At 32.9% G+C, this 16,886-nt stretch overlaps 2 protein-coding genes across 2 annotated transcripts; both read right to left on the bottom strand.

Moving 5' to 3' along the window:
• Positions 1-1,744: 1,744 nt before the first annotated feature.
• On the bottom strand, positions 1,745-2,924 carry LOC126670738 (NDR1/HIN1-like protein 13). The gene has a single exon (XM_050364556.2). It carries the CDS (start codon positions 2,764-2,766, stop codon positions 1,927-1,929), a length of 840 nt encoding a protein of 279 aa, XP_050220513.1. The 5' UTR covers positions 2,767-2,924; the 3' UTR covers positions 1,745-1,926.
• A 4,681-nt stretch (positions 2,925-7,605) lies between these two features.
• LOC126670599 (uncharacterized) lies at positions 7,606-11,611 on the bottom strand. The gene is made up of 7 exons (XM_050364370.2): positions 11,227-11,611; positions 11,027-11,126; positions 10,663-10,783; positions 10,402-10,523; positions 10,187-10,308; positions 8,931-9,090; positions 7,606-8,022 (listed from the first exon to the last, which is right to left on the bottom strand). The coding sequence occupies exons 1-7, from the start codon at positions 11,420-11,422 to the stop codon at positions 7,995-7,997; spliced, it is 849 nt and encodes a 282-aa protein (XP_050220327.1). The 5' UTR covers positions 11,423-11,611; the 3' UTR covers positions 7,606-7,994.
• Between the last annotated feature and the right edge of the window lie 5,275 nt (positions 11,612-16,886).

Raw genomic sequence — 16,886 nt, 5'->3', positions numbered from 1 at the left:
GTTGCTCAAAAAAGTATAAATTGGGTTAGATGACCCCGTGTCATAAGTTCAGGGGGCGCGTTGACCCTTTCTTCATATTATAACATACTATTAAAAATAGTGGCATGACTGTAATTTTAATTGTTACTTTTTTTTACACTTTTTAATACTAATATTACAATTACATCATTATTTTAATGATGTGTTATAATATAATGGATCAATACATAAATGAAGTGGTGGACTGAGTATCTAAATATTTCTCAACAATTTCATGAACTCCCTCACAATTGAGAGTTATGAATATAGCCTATATAAAATCTATCACTCTAAATAACATTGTAAGACAGGAAGTAACCACCAATTAATTTTTTTATTCACAAAATAACGTTAAGGAAGCAATTTTTGATGGAGTAGACCCAAAAAAAGTCACTAATTAAGTGAAGATGCATTGCTTCTCTTAGCCTTAGGGTCTGTTAGGCTTAGCTACAGGTTGATAATTAAAGATCATGAATACAAAAAAACTTTAACCTTAAAGTCATCAATTCAATTCATTTGATCCAAAATTTACTCATGCTTCCTTTGTTTGATGTGGAGAGACCATCACTGCTCCATGCTATCAACTTGGCATTTTCTATTGATTATGGCTATTGTCAATACTATGTAGTATCATCGTTCGAGGGGCTAGACTTTTCAAGTGTATTTTTATTTGGCTTCGAGTCTCAACGCTGTCAATTTAAACTGATTTAACTTCATCTATATCTAACACTAATTGTTGTATAAGTTTCATTTTTCAAAATCTATAATCGCACATTGCTTATGTGCCGCTTATTTGTTGTGTCTATTAACGAAAACATCTCATGAGCTAACAAAGAGTTTCCGTAACAAATCGGGCTTGCACGCACAAAAATTTAGGCCAAAAGCTCGAATTTAGTGTAAAATCCGTCAAAAAAATAATGCTTATTTTAAACTACCTATATTTGACTTGCTTTAAAATCAAATATCTTAACGTAACATTTTTTCCTAAAATCTCTATGCTTATTATGCTATCAGATTTTTACTCACAATTAGAATTTTGTTTTAACATTTATTTGTTTGTCTGTATAAATTATAATGCAGTCAGTTTATATACATTATTTTCGTAAACAAACTTATTTAATGCCGCTGCTTCTCCTGATTATCTCATATCCAACGAACTTGTATTTTGGAAGGTGCACTTCGAAAAGGCGAATTCGGCCTCAAGTTATATTTTATTCTCCATCATCTTTTTGAGATCAACACTAACAACTAACTTCGATCTCTCAAGAAAAAAAAAAGTCTAATGAGCAAAGGATCATCGCGCTTCTCAAACTTGAGTGTTAGCATAAATTAATTCAGAGTTAGCAATTTTTGTCGATTAAAAAATATTTTCTAATTTCAAGCAATTAATCTATAAACTGACTTATCGCGGCCTGTAAATGAGTTAATTGTATACAGTTTGAAGGTTAATTAGCCTAAAATTAAAAAATACTACTCTTTAATTGATTTAGCAATTAAAACGCATAAATTCAAAAATGATGAACCTTACTCATATCCCAACTGCTTAAACTGAATGTTAATAATGGTTTGAATTTCACAACTCAACAATTTAATCAAGATGACGCATTTCCTGGTACAGATACAAAATTTATTACCAAGAATACAACAATTCTTTAAAGAATCCTAGTTAATGAAAGTTTGATGATGTATAAACAAAACAAAAGATGAGCCAAACTAATCAATTACAGAAACAAAAAAAGTATATCATAATGTAGTAAAAATAATCTCGATTTCAAACAATTTTTTCCTTAATCTAATACCAGAACAAATCTCAATTACCCTGTTTCCCCAATCCATAATTGCAAGTTAATTAATACTCATTAAAAATTCACAAAACCAAAATTAAAAAAAAAACAGTAATGAAACAGATCAGAAAGTCCATTTCCAGATCTTGATTCTCAGGTCAACCTTACACTTAGAGCCACTAGTGACCGCCACCGTAGGTGACTTACCTTTAGGTAGGGTGCCTTTAATTCCGTCGCAAGTAACTCTAATTCCGACCTTCTTCGTCTTTAATCCGCCCATTTTCACTTTCACTTTGGTATCCAACTGAATCTTCAACGTCACGGCACCGTTCTTTTTCTTCAGATCAGATCTCAACGCGTTTACTGAGTCGGCATCGAGATCGTTCGACCCGGAAACGATGACGTTTCGGAAACTAGTCTGGTTTTTCTTGCTGAGGTTATGAGCCGGTAATGTCCCGTTCCCGAGAAACACATCGCCGTCGCTTGAAAATGAGGAGATTGTAAACGGGTCGTAGAATAAATTTAGATGAGAATTCGGGTTCTTGGAGATGACGGTGAAGTTAAACAGAGATGCCACGTGTGAAGAGGAGGAATCCGCCGATGTTGTCAGATTAAGCCGGTGAAGGCGGAACGACGGAATTGAGAAATCCGGGCGGTGGGGACGGTAGAGAATGTAGAGAGCAGCCCCGGCGATTGCGGCCATTAGGATAAGGAAGAGGAGGATGAGTAAGCTCCAGAAGCAGCAGCAGCAGCAGAGTTTTCTTCCGCTACGAGTGCGACGGCGGCGCGGCTGAGGACGGTAAGGCGGGCGGGAAGTTGGGTTATAGAGATGTGATTTGGTGGAAGCTGGCGGTGGATTTGGAACTGGAGTAGTAGTTGCTGGAGTAGGAGTAGTAGTGGCGGCGTTGTGGGCGGTTCCGCCATTCACGGCGGGTTTGGAAGAAGGGAAGACTCTGTCCGACATTTTAGGAGAAGTGTAAGAGATTATCACAAAGGGAGTGAATTGTGAAATATAGAAGAAGAAGAAAATGAAAAATTGAAGAAGAAGATGTTAACAGTGGACCAAAATATATGAATTTTTTATTACTAACTTTGAGGTCAAGTTTATGGCAAGTTCTTGAACGGACATCTAATCTGATGAACACACGTAGTGTTGAGGTAAATCTTTGGTGCTTGACACGTGATTGGTGCTACCGCGTGGGCTCCATCTTTTTGTTTATGTCAAGCACATCAGATTATTAGCCCCATTAAATTTCATTTTTCTTCTCATTTATTTTTTAATTTCTTTTTAACACACAAAATCTAATTACGTTAGTAGTTATTAGTCGGATTTCAAATTTTAAAGCGGATTTAAACTGGGACTACTGAGCCTTGAAACCGAATCCTCAGTTAGCTATTAAAGTAATTGTTTATAGTATCAAATAAATTTAAGTTCATGACTTGAGGAAATTCCCTCTACAAAAATTATTTAATCTGATTTTACCTCTTTAATTAGATGGCAGAAAATAATTAAAATATTTTATATACATTAGAGATAGGATGGTAAATTATAATAAAAATTAAAATGAGTCAAAATGTTCCTTACAAATACTTTTGTTTAAATTACTAATGTGACTTTATTTGATTTTTAATGGCAAATTTGAGAGATAAGATAAAACCTTTATTAATTTACAATTATAGGAAAATGTCTATTTTAATAATTAAGACCTTAAAATTTTGGAGAATATAATGATTTGACGCTTTCTAAGATACAAAATTAGTGGTTTTGCCCTTTTGATATTCTGTACTCTTTCTATGGATTTTAATTAAGTGTTTTTAGTCCCAAAAAACTATAAATTATCTACAACTAGTAAAAGGATGACATGTTATTAAACAATAATGGAATTAAGAGTAAAGTCTTCACCTAGTATGAAGTAATTTAGGATTTTTAAACTCAATGCGGAAGGCAAGAATATCAAGTTTTCTAAAGACATGTTGTAAAGAATAGTAAGATTTGCCTTAATCAAAGAAAAATTAAATAAGTTGAGAGGCTAAAGGGCAAAATAAAAGATAAATATAATGCAGATAGTATAACAGCAAGAATTGGGAGAAAAAAGAATCATATAAATCTTGTCTACCACCATCGATTTAAAATAAAATGAAAATGTGATTTAATTAATTAAAAAATTAGACATTTATTAATATTTTAATATAAAGTCCATATGATAATGAACAAATACTTAGGGGCCGTTTGGTTCAAGGTTGGGAATGAAAATCGGAATGGAATCGGAATGAGAAGAAATGGGAATGGGAATGATTGTTTTCATTTTTTGTTTGGTTCAAAATTAGTGTAGGAATGGGAATGGATAAAGTTTAATAAAAATATTATTTATTACTACCTCCGTTCTTTTTTAGTTGTCCATTTAGGCAAAATTGCACATATTAAGATAGTGAGATTTTTGTCTTAAATACTCCCTCCGTCCCACTCTAATTGACAAAATATGGAGTTTTTGGTGTCCCATTCTAATTGACAAAACTAACATAACTATAATTTTTTTCTTTAATTTTCCATCTTTATCCTTATTTAAAGTCATGTCTTTTATGAAAAAAATGGTGAATATTTAATGAAAATGTGACTAATATACTAATAGCATTAATTAGCTCTATTATCAATAGAAGGGTATACAAGTAACTTTTTATGTCATTTATTAGTTTGTATTGGTTATTATAATTTAGTTATTTTGTCAATTAGAGTGGGACGGAGGGAGTAATAGAAGTAAATACTAATATAACCCTACTATATAATAAATACTTTGTAAATTGAGTTATAGAGTCATTTATTAGGGAGGGTTAAATTTGGAAGATAATAGCTTATATTATCTTAAAATTCTAAATGGACAACTAAATGTAGACAAATTTATTTGTCTAAATGGACAACTAAAAAAGAACGGAGGGAGTATTTATTAAAAATATATTTTTTATTTTTTTAAAATATTTTTTATATAAAGAAATAAAATTATTTTAAAAAAAATTTAGAAAAATTAAAAAAAATATTTTTAAAAAATAAAAAAAATATTTTAAAAAAAATTAAAAAAAAATTTCGAAAAATTAAAAAAGTTATTTTCGAAAAAATTTAAAAAAAAAATTAAAAAAAACTAAAAAAATATTTTAAAAAACTAAAAATTATTTAAATAAAATTTATAAAAAATATTAAAAAAGTTTTTTTTTATTATTTTAAGTATATTTTTTAAAATAAATATTTGAAAATAGTTTTTTTAATAATTATATATTTATTATTTATTATTAAAATATTTTGTAAAATTTTGATTTACATTCCCAAAAGTCCATTCCCATAGGGTAAGGGGGGAATGGGTGATTCCCATTGAGGGAGTAATCACATTCCCATTCCCTACTACAATTTGACAAAACAAACATAAACAATGGAAATCATTCTCATACCCATTCCCATTCCCCCTTTTTATGGCGAACCAAACGACCCCTTAATGCTGCAGGCTCAACATGACTAATTCATTAATTAGTTAAGTAATCAAGGTCATTAGTTTCAAATAACTTTAGCTTTAATTCTAAGTCACAATTTTGGGTTGTTTATAGTATGATTTTATATGAAGTTTGTCAGTATCAGAATCTTTAATTATGAGGGTTATTATATTTATGTTATTGTTAGAATTTTTATATGATGATGCTTTTATTGTTCTAACATATAAAAAATAAAAATTTGTCTTATTTTTTTGAACTGATAGAAGCTTGAAAACAAAAGATTATAAAATGGAATAAATTGCAATGATGATAAGTTTTTTGTACTGCCTAGGCCACCGACACTAGAAGCATATTTAAATCTGCATGTACGTATGAATGAGGTAATAGTTATTAACAATTATGGTTAAAAAGTGGACTAGTTCCCTTAATAAAGTCTTATAATAAAATATTTCAAGTATGATCTTGTGAGCAAAACAGTTGGTTTGGTTAAATTTCAATAAATTTAACTTAAATCAAATTGAATGAGTTATTACATTTGTTTAACCGAGCCGACAAAATCAATAGTTTCAATTAAAATCGTGTAAAAGAATTAATCAAAATCTTATAAATACAAACCAACTAATAGCATTAATCAATTAATTTGATTAAACAGATAAAAGTATAAAATGTAATAATTACAAATAAATAAAAAATATATACATATGGTTAATTAGGTTAACCAAAATTTCAACCATAGCCATATTAAAACAATAATTTACCGAACCGACCAAACTAATCGAAAACTTAACCGTAATAGATCTATTCATTCAATTAATTCAGTATCAATTGTAAAACATGGCCATGCAATAGCTTGAAACGGATTGAAACTAATCATTAAGGAACAAGACATGACAAGTTTAAAGACAAAATCCAACATTTAAGAAAACAAAAACCTTGAGAACTAATCAAAATCAACCCCATGAAAATGAAAAAGTAGCAATTGTCACCATAGAATTCAATTCTTCTTTCACTTTCACCAATTCTACTACTTGATTAAATGTCGTAGATGATGATGGAGACCCACTAAATTGAATTTCAGGTGGGTGTGCCATTCTCCTAATATATACAACTATATAACATGAAAATGTCAAATTTATATTATACACTAAAGAATCAAACACCTACTAAATACAAATGACTCATATTCACCTACCAAGTTCCCCCATGTGTGCCTCTAACCAGGGATCTGTCTGCCATCCTCAGGTTTTATTGTACTTAATGCTACTCAATTGTCTCCAAAGATTACTCGATCCAACAAATGTGTCACGTCAATATGCATTCAGTTTAAACCGAAGCGGGCGGGGACTTTTTTTCTTTTCAAAAGAAAACCAAAATTTTAACGGTTGATTTTAACAGGCGGAGACTTTTTTTCTTTTCAATTTTTCAGTTCGGTTCCAATTATTTCGATTTAGGTATACTAATTAAACTAAACATTTTCTGTCCAAAACCAAGTCACAAATCGACTTTTATGACACTAAACCAAATCTAACTTGATCTATCAGTTGAGTTTGGTTTACATTAAAACATAACTAAACTTTTTTATGTCCTAAACCGAACTAAAAATTAAATTTTTTATAATATCAAACCAAACCGAATTTGTTGGTTTGGCCTGGTTTTCAGTTTAGTTTGATGTTCACACCCTCCTATGCAACATTTCTTTCACAATTAGAAGATAAAAGTCCCACTTTAGATATTTATTGATTATTTGAATAAAGAAAGTAAATCTTATCAGCCCATAAAATAATTATATTGCATATTGACATGACACATTTGTTGCATGAGATAATTAATCATGGGTTTATCTACCTTACAAAATTATATAACAATCAATCTAACTTTTGGACCTCTCAAACAGATTGCTAATCAATTCAGATCACCTATTAGAGTCCCTTCTCTAAATCACAGCAAATCCCTGAAATTTTAGCAACTCACCGGACAGACCGGTGAGTCGAGATTTCCTGTTTACAATTATGACATATGAAAATGAGAACAATAATTGTAAATAAGAAATAATAAGATATCTAATTGCTGAAAAATAAATGTTTATTGAAAGTAGACTGAACTTCAAAGACAGTATGAACACATGTGCCTTTATGTTATCTTTATCAATGTTCTTTAGATTGGAGCACAATCATATCCAACCATGCCACAGCAGCTTTTACCACATGCACATGCATGTTAGTATTTTAGATGCACAAGCCAGGAAAAAAAAAATTCAACCGAAAAGGAATAAGCTGCATGTGAAGGCATGAGCATTAAGGGTATAATATGCCTAATAAAAGAGAAGTTATCAAAATAAACAGAATCTATTAAATTTCAATTAGTTAAAAAAGAAAAAAACTAAATTTCAATTCACTAAGCTACAACAACACCTCATGTATTGTTATTGATTGTTGTCAATGACGAAAATAGATCTATAATCTAAATGGCACTCCTGTAAAATTTCATTTTTGGTTCACACAGCCTTTCAAAAGAATGAATGTAATCATCAAGGATTTTGAACGTAAGAAATTTATAAGAGGAGTATGACTCATCTAGTTGCTTGGAAGCCTTTTAATGAATGATACAATGACAGATCATTTGCAGCGTGTACCACCTCCCGGCTCCTCCTACACGGACTTTTTCAGCTGACGGTGGATGGTGTCACTTGAATTTCCTTCTGTCTCTCTACTCTCCTCACAGACGCTCTTTGATGTCACCTAATCTGTCATAGTCGAAATTCACAGGTAAGTAAGTATTTTGGTCTTTTCCTATTCTTTCCAAACAGCATTTCAAAAAGGGTTATCCACATGATAAATCATAGTGAAAATATGATTCCAGATCTAAAATTAGCTGTGGACTCTTTGTCTAAATCAAATGAAAACATAGAGACTAGCAGTTGAGTTTACATGGGAAAAGGAGATATCAGATGAAAACATAATGAATTAGCAATTGAGTTTACAAGGGAAAAGAAGATTAATCACAACACACACTCAATGGGATAGCGAACTGGACAGTCAACATCCTAGAAAATGCAATTTCAGTGATACGGACCCTTCAAAATAATTGAAGATGCTCCAAACTACAGCATGTCAAAATTGTGTCATTAGCATCCTTCAAAAATTAATTTTCATCTGGAAAAAGAGAACCTACACCAAGAACGAACTGGAAGCATACAGTGTATACATTTCTGATCAAGGGCAAAACCATAAACCTTTTTAAAGGAACACATTTTATAGTATAGTATAAAATAAAAGAACAAGGTGGTAAATATATATCAAAAATAACGCAATATGTATAATTAGACTGATTGATATGATAGATTAACATTTTCTTTTTGGAAAAGGTGGTCAATTGACCACCTTCTCCATAATGTGGCTTCGCCACTGGTTCATCTGAAGGATGGGAAAATGGTCCTTGCTATCCTAGAAGATGCAAAAGCAATTGAATGGACAAATTGAAACACAAATAAAACAATTTAGAGGGCCATTTAGTAATAATCTAGGAAACATATAATTGACCTTATCTATACCATGAATGAGATGCATTGGACAAATGGCTGTTAGGATTATCTTTAGTTTCTTTCATCGTCTCAGTTGACATCAGCTTATAGAGTGACTGGATGATACATACCTCTGAGTGTTTATCTTTCTATGCATGAGCATGATAGTCAATAAAACAGGAACCATTGCTGAGCATAAGTGCTCCAAGGAGTGGCCACTAATAAAGTAATGAGTTGCACGGTATATCTTTTTGTCAAGAGCGCCTTCAAACTTGGCTAGAAGGGAAAAACCTGTGTTACATCATGTTGGCATTTAGACAAAATAATTGAGCAACAGAAATAACCAGAGTTCATTGTACAAAAAATTATTTTCAGTTTACAATAAGTATAAAATTGGTGTTCATTAAGTTTATCCACTCAAGAATTCATGCAGTCAGCTTGATCATGAAACCTAAATTAAATTGGGGAAAAGGAATTGGAATGTCATACCCATGAAAGGGCAACAATTCTTAAAGAGAATAAACAAAGGTTAAAAAATGGCTACTGGATGGAAATTTGCTTCAAAATTAAGTAAAACTTGCCTCATGAGCGAGAGAAGGTGAGAACTTTCTCATGTCTCCTAAGCCTATCCTCCATATGTTGGATTGGTTACACTATCCTAACAATCAAATTAAAATCAAGTTAGAACTTAGAAACACCCTACTGCATTCATCATATGTCTTGATAGCAATTGGTACAAAACTAACTAGGTCTTTCCATATGTTACCATAACCAATAAAAGTTTACCACTCTTGGTTATAAGAGACAAACTTTCTTTCCACTAAATCCTTGCTTATATTATGTTTCATCTTATGAAAGGGGGTTCAAGAGTTTTATTGACAGATGTAATCATGTGCATCATCATAATTTATGGAGCCAGGCCATACTTTTGAATCATCCAATAGCAGACAAAGCGGACAAAACAGAGGCCTCGAATCTATCTTCCCTAAAATCCTATACAAGTTTTGAGATAATGGAAATGGAAGAGACATAAAAACAAGTGCAAGACAAGATTCCGTCAAAACTTATAGAAGCTAAGAACAATTTTTTTACCTTACAGACTTAAGCTAGTCTCTTTTAAACTTATATTTATGAAATCCCAGCAAAGCATTTTGGCAACTTTTTAGAGTGTTGCACATATTATGCTTTTGACTAAATTAATGAAGTTGCTAAAGAGGTGCCACAGCTCTTTCATTGAATGCACATACATCCATATAGAAAAATGGTATTTGTCACTGTTAGTTTACATATTTCTTTTTATGTCATACATAAACAAAAGTTCAAATTTATTCACTCTTCACTAAGTAATATAAAATCAGATAAAGAAATAAGTGAGGGCGTGAAATACCTGCTGCCCAAAGCCAATAAGTTGAGTGTGTATATTTCGGTGGGTACAAAAATGTCATGCCCGGTATGGCTATGCAGGGAATCAGCTGGGACATCATGCACAACCGAAGGTCATTAAATATTCTGCAACCAACTAGCAACCAAGGCTCAGCGTAAAACTATACAATGCCAACAAATGAACAGTTGCATATAAAAAAAAGGATTTGAAAAAACTACCTTGCATATGCTGTGGTGATCAAAATTACAAAAAGAAGTCCAAAAAGACAACAAAATCCGATTCGCCTCCCAACTCTTTCTACAATAAAACCAGAGAAAAGCGAAGAATATGCTATCATCGTCTGCATTTAAATTGCACACATGAATAAATAAACTGAAAGCAAAACCATCAGATATTAAAAGATACAAAATGAATCGAATTCTTGAATAAGCTTCGATCCATTCCAATTTCCACATACAGCAGAAATAAGTAATGCTAACCGGTAAAATATCCCACATGACTCTACCATCATCAGGCTTGAGATGATAATAAGCAGACCCAAAAGCAACACCTATAATTCCTCCATAAAACACAGCCCAACTCCAAACTTCTCCTCTTAAACTGCACAAACAGAGCACAAAACATCATAAAACATTACATAACAAAATTCAAATACATAACAGTAACACTAGGTAGCACGGATACTTCATCCCCGTTTCAGAAACATTTCAGACACTTATGTTTTGGACACGAAATTTCATATTTTTACATACAAAACCTTAAAATAGCACTGTTTCGCCGTGTCCACTGTCGGTGCCCGTGCTACCTATCAGACTATAAAGAAAGAAAAATGAATAACCTTACTGTATATTTAAAAACGATCCTTGCAGAGATAAAACAAAACCCACAACACCCACAACAAGAAACGGAAAATTGGTGATAACATTCAAAGTATTAGGCACTCCTGTGACACATAACCTCGCAAAAAACGACAAGTCGTCTCAATTTACAAACATTAAACCCAGAAAATACAGTTTAGAGTGACGAAGAAGATGAATTTTTACCAATTAGATTACGCATATCAGCAAATAGATGGTGATGATTATGAGATAGCGGGATTTTGGGCGTGGCTAACATTAGCAAAACCCAAAATAAAACTGCAATTAGCCATATCTGAAGATAATTTCTCTTAATTTTGCCGCCTCCGCCTCTTCCTAAATTCATTATCTCTACCTCTTTGTTTCCGATTATCCATCCCATTTCTTCCTCTCCGGTGACACTTTCGTCTTTCTCTCTCTAGAAATTAAGAGAGAGATAATGAAAATACTGGTTTTGTGAATTGTTTGTTTGGTGATTTGTTTTCATGTCGTTAAGCTGAGTTTAAATTTTCATTCATCAACTTTGGTCTGATTTGACGATGTTCTTGTTCCAAGTTTCACAATACAACGCAATGCATACATTAAATATACTGCTGATTTCTGCAGTACGACATGTAGTTACGGCTGAGCAAGACCGAAGCAAACCGAAAAACTGAACCAAGACAAACTGAGAAACTGAATCGAACTGAATCGAAATTGTTGTTTGGTTCGATTTTTAATAAAAAAAATGGTTTGGTTTGTCTTCAGATTTTTGAAAGATTTGGAGTTTTGTAAATGATTCGGTTTGGGAGGTTGTAAAACCGAAATAACTAAAATACCGACAGAAGTAAATTTTTCATTAAAATTAAGATTTTTTTTGATTTTTAGTCTAAATTTTGGTATTTTTTGTTATTTAACCATAAAAATTAAGATTTTTATTTAATTTATATAATAATTCAAACCAAAATTTGAAACCGAATCGGCTAAAAATTTCGGTCAAAAGTTTTTTTTTGTTTGGTGAAAATAACAACAATTTGGTTTGAGATTTAGGGAAGTTTGGCACCATCGGCTTTGATCGATTAAGAACCGAACTAACCAATTCTCTTCCTATATGTAGTTCTCTCTAGGGGTGTCAAAATGGGTTCGCGGGTCGTGTTCGTGTCGTGTCAACCCACTCTGTTGACACGATTAGGGTCAACACGAACACGACCTATTTAACTAATCGTGTCAAAATTCTCAACCCTAACACGACACGAATTTTAAACGAGTGACAAGACACGATACGATTAACACGTTAAGATAAACAGGTACACGATTAACACAATTACACGGCTAACACGACACGACTAACACGACCCACTTAATATTTAATTTTTTTTTAAATCATATAAATATAATTTTAACCTCAAATTTATCAATTAATATTCAAAATGTAAAATTTTAATATAATTAATTTTATTTTTAATATTAATATAATTAATTTAGGAATTTTATTTTTTATTTTTTATTTTTATAATAATAACTATTTTATTTTTATATTATTATAAATAATAAAATTTGTAAACAGGTTAGGTGGGTTAGATGGGTTCGCGAGTCAACCCGTGACACGACCCATTTATTTTATGTCATAAATGGGTTGACACGTTTTCGACACGAACCCATTAAGCCTCAACCCGGATTCGCCAAATTTACGGATTAGGCGAATCGTGTTATCGTGTCATGATCCATTTTGATACCCCTAATATAAAGGAGAGATAGAAGAATACATCCTTCCATAGCGATTACGAATGCGGAATAATAGAATAAACACTATAATGAAGAGTTTCGGTTTCTCTCCTCTCGCCTATATATCTTTTAGTTATGTGTTTGTTGGTGTGATTTTGTGATGGTCCAAAAGCACTATATATAAGAGAAGAGAGGACCGAAATTCCAATTAGGGTTTCCCCTAAAACTTAATCTCAACCGTCCATCAAGGTAGAGTTATAATAGATAAGGATCTCCTTCTTAATAACCAAATTAATTAGGTATATCTTACTTCCTATAGAAAATAAGATTCCTAATTAGACCACATTACGGGAAAGGAAATAGGCTTGAGGGTCAAGTAAGGACCCTTAAGGTATTTTTTTACAGTCTCCCACTTGGTCGTTAGGAATATTCATTGATATTTTCATTAGAAATCATAAGGCGCACATAAAAAGTTAACCTTTCTTTAGTTGGTTATCATAAGTGCCTTGATTAATCTAGTAGTCAATGTGAGTCATGGCAGTTATATAATTTTGCAACATGCTTCCTTCCATGTACCACGTCATTAACAACTATCATAATTAGGCCATTATTAGGAGTTTATCATAATGGTCCCATAATATCTTAAAAAGACAAATTCTGTTATCATAAGTAAAAAAAATAATATGTGTGCACAATGGAAAACATAATGGAAAAGATGTAGAATTCTATTAAGAGCTCAATGATAAATGTCAAATACAGACATAATAAATGGTCAGAAAAGTAATAACTATGAGCTATCTTCAAGACCCATACTTTCAGTGTGTTTCTGAAATGGCTTTGGAGGTAGTCCTTTCGTAAATATGTCTGCAACCACATCATGCGTGCCTAAGTGATCAATGACAAACTTTCCTCTTCTAACATCTTGTTTCAGTGATAGATATTTAAGGTCCATGTGTTTGGCTCCCTTAGATATCCGATCATGCTTGGAGAATTGGATTGCAGCATTATTGTCACAGTAAATAGTCAAAGGCTTAGAGATGAAGCTCAAAGCCCCGAACTGAGAGACAAAATTTCGCAGCCATGCTCCTTGATTTGCAGCCTCAAAACATGCCACATATTCAGCTTCCATAGTAGATGTATAGAGCAACTCAGATTTCTGGCTTTTCCATGATATTGCACCTCCAGATAAGAGGTACACATAGCCAAGAGTGCAGTGTCTAGAATCTAAACATCCACCAAAATCTGAATCAGAAAATCCAACCATCTGTAGATGTGTTGACTTTCTATATGTGAGCATGTAATTTCTTGTTCCTTTTAAATATCTCAACACTTTCTTTGCAGCTTTCCAATGAGCGAGTCCTGGGTTACTTTGAAATATGCCTAACATGCCAACTGCATGGCTAATGTCAGGTCTCGTGCAAACTTGTGCATACATCAAACTCCCAACAAGTGAAGCATAAGGATAATTTTCCATTTCTTTACGTTCCAATTCATTCTGCGGACATTGATCAAGATCAAGTTTGTCTCCTTTATGCAATGGAACAACACTAGAAGAACATGTCATCATGCCAAATCTTTCAACAACTTAATCAATATAGGCTTTCTGAGACAGTCCCAAAATTCCAAGTGATCTATCACGGAATATCTCTATTCCAATTACATAGGATGCCTCGCCCATATCTTTCATTTCAAAGTTCTCAAATAAGTAATGCTTAGTCTCATGTAAAAGACCAAGATCACTACTGGCCAATAAGATGTCATCAACATACAGTACCAAAAATATGAACTTACTCCCACTGATCTTGAGGTATATACATGGATCAACAATGTTTTCCTTAAAACCAAAAACAGTAATGGTTTCGTCAAACTTTAGATACCATTGCCTCGAAGCTTGTTTCAGTCCATAAAGTGATTTATAAAGTTTGCAGACCATGTCTTCCTGACCTTCGATAATGAAGCCTTCAGGTTGACGCATGTAGACTTCTTCTTGCAACTCTTCATTAAGAAAGGCGGTTTTTACATCCATTTGATGTAACTCTAGATCATAATGAGCTACTAATGCCAAGATAATTCTAAGAGAGTCTTTCCTGGACACTGGGGAAAAAGTCTAAGTATAATCAATGCCTTCTTTCTGATTAAAACCTTTGGCTACAAGTCTAGCTTTATGTCGTTCAATATTGTCATTGCAGTCGCATTTGGTCTTGAAGACCCATTTACACCCGACTGGCTTATGTCCTGTAGGCAATTGAACAACGTCTCAGACTTCATTTTCAGCCATAGATTTTAATTCATCTTTTATGGCATCAATCCATTTATTAGAATTAACATCTTTAAGGGCTTGTCTGTATGAAATCGGATCTTTAATAATCCCAATATCAGATTCTACTTGGTAAAGCAAATAATCATCGGAAATAGCTGATCTTCTCTCACGAGTAGATCTTCTTAATGCTGGTTCCTCTGGTGCTTCAGCCATATGATCATTATTGGCAATAATCTCATTATGGAGTTGTGGATCGTTGTTTGGGTATTCCTCATTGTCAATTTGTTCGACAACTCGGAGATTTCCAACACCTTTCGGAATTGAGGGTAAAGGGGTAGGTACCCTTATTTCCTGAATGATCACATCTTGTACTTTATCACTCCCACTGATTTTGCCATTTTCATAGAATATAGTATTTTCGGTTTCAACAATTCTTGTACTATGGTTAGGACAATAAAACCTATATCCTTTGGACTTTTCAGGGTAACCAATAAAGTAACCACTGAGCGTTCTGAAGTCCAATTTCTTTTCATGTGGATTGTAAATTCGAGCCTCAGCTGGGCATCCCCAAATTTGGAGATGTTTTAAACTAGGTTTCCAGCCTTTCCACAGTTCAAAAGGGGTCTTTGGAACTGCTTTGCTAGGAACCCGGTTTAAAATGTAAACAGCGGTTCGTAAAGCATCCATCCACAAGGATATTGGTAAATTGGCATGACTCATCATGGATCTAACCATTCTCATATAAGTACGATTTCGCCTTTCAGCTACACCATTCTGCCATGGAGAACCAGACGTTGTGTATTGGGCAACAATTCCAAGTTTTTGGAGAAGTTTTGCAAAAGGTCCAGGATGTTGTCCTGTTTCATCGTACCTTTCATAAAATTCACCACCTCTATCTGATCTTATGATTTTCACTTTTCTATCTAAATGCCTATCAACTTCAGTTATGAACACTTGTACAGCGTCCACAGACTGAGATTTTTCATGCAATAAATAGAGATAACAATAACGTGAGAAATCGTCGATAAAAGTAATGAAATACTTCTCACCTCCAAACGTTGGAACGTCGAAGGGTCCACAAATATCTGTATGTATGATTTCAAGAAGCTGTGTACTTCTTGTGGCTCCTTTCTTTGTATGTTTAGTTTGCTTTCCTTTAATGCAATCTACACATGCTTTATGATTGGTAAAATCAAGACTTAGAAGAATTTCATCTTTTACCAATCGCTTTATTCTTTCACTGGAAATGTGTCCCAGCCTTTTATGCCACAAGAATAAGAGTCGTTCTTAGACGATTTATGTTTTGTTTCACCATTAGTATGCAGGGTGAGATGAGTTTCAGAAATTTGACTAGGAAGATTAAATCTATAAACTCCATCAATTAAAATTCCAGAACCAATACGGCTTGAATTTATAAATAAATTAAAACAACCATCTCCATGATTAACTTTAAAACCAGCACTATCAAGTTTACTTACTGAAACTAAATTACGAGAAATAGATGGAACATAAAGAGTTTAAAATAAATCTAACTGAAATCCACTATCCAAAATAAGACGATAAGTGTCAATAGCTTCAACTGGCGCTTTGTCTCGGTTTCCCATGAATAAAAAGTTTTCGCTTGGGCTTATGGTTTGGGTCGTAAGAAATCCCTGCATGGAATTTGAAACATGAACATTAGCACCAGAACCAATCCACCAAGCATGAGAAGTAACATAAGAAAAGTTTGATTCAAAAAAGCTTAAGAAACCCATGGGGTTACCTTTCTTTTCGAACCATTCCTTTCGTTTTTGACAATCTTTCTGAAAGTGTCCAGGTTTATTGCAAAAATTACACCTGGCCTCTTTCTTTGCCTTCTTCTCTTTTGATTGATTAGAATCAT

Source organism: Mercurialis annua, linkage group LG2 (genome assembly GCF_937616625.2).
Source record: "Mercurialis annua linkage group LG2, ddMerAnnu1.2, whole genome shotgun sequence".
Taxonomy (NCBI): domain Eukaryota; kingdom Viridiplantae; phylum Streptophyta; class Magnoliopsida; order Malpighiales; family Euphorbiaceae; genus Mercurialis; species Mercurialis annua.
The sequence above is the reverse complement of the archived record's forward strand: the minus strand, read 5'-3'. Positions and strand labels throughout refer to the sequence as shown.

Bases quoted from the DNA above. Each gene is read 5' to 3' on its own strand.
- LOC126670738 (XM_050364556.2), bottom strand. From the start codon at position 2,766: ATGTCGGACAGAGTCTTCCCTTCTTCCAAACCCGCCGTGAATGGCGGA.
- LOC126670599 (XM_050364370.2), bottom strand. From the start codon at position 11,422: ATGGGATGGATAATCGGAAACAAAGAGGTAGAGATAATGAATTTAGGA. The intron at 10,524-10,662 runs GTTAGCATTACT...ATTTAAATGCAG, and splicing joins TCATGTGGGATATTTTACCG to ACGATGATAGCATATTCTTC. The intron at 8,023-8,930 runs GTATGTATCATC...CGACTATGACAG, and splicing joins AGAAAGATAAACACTCAGAG to ATTAGGTGACATCAAAGAGC.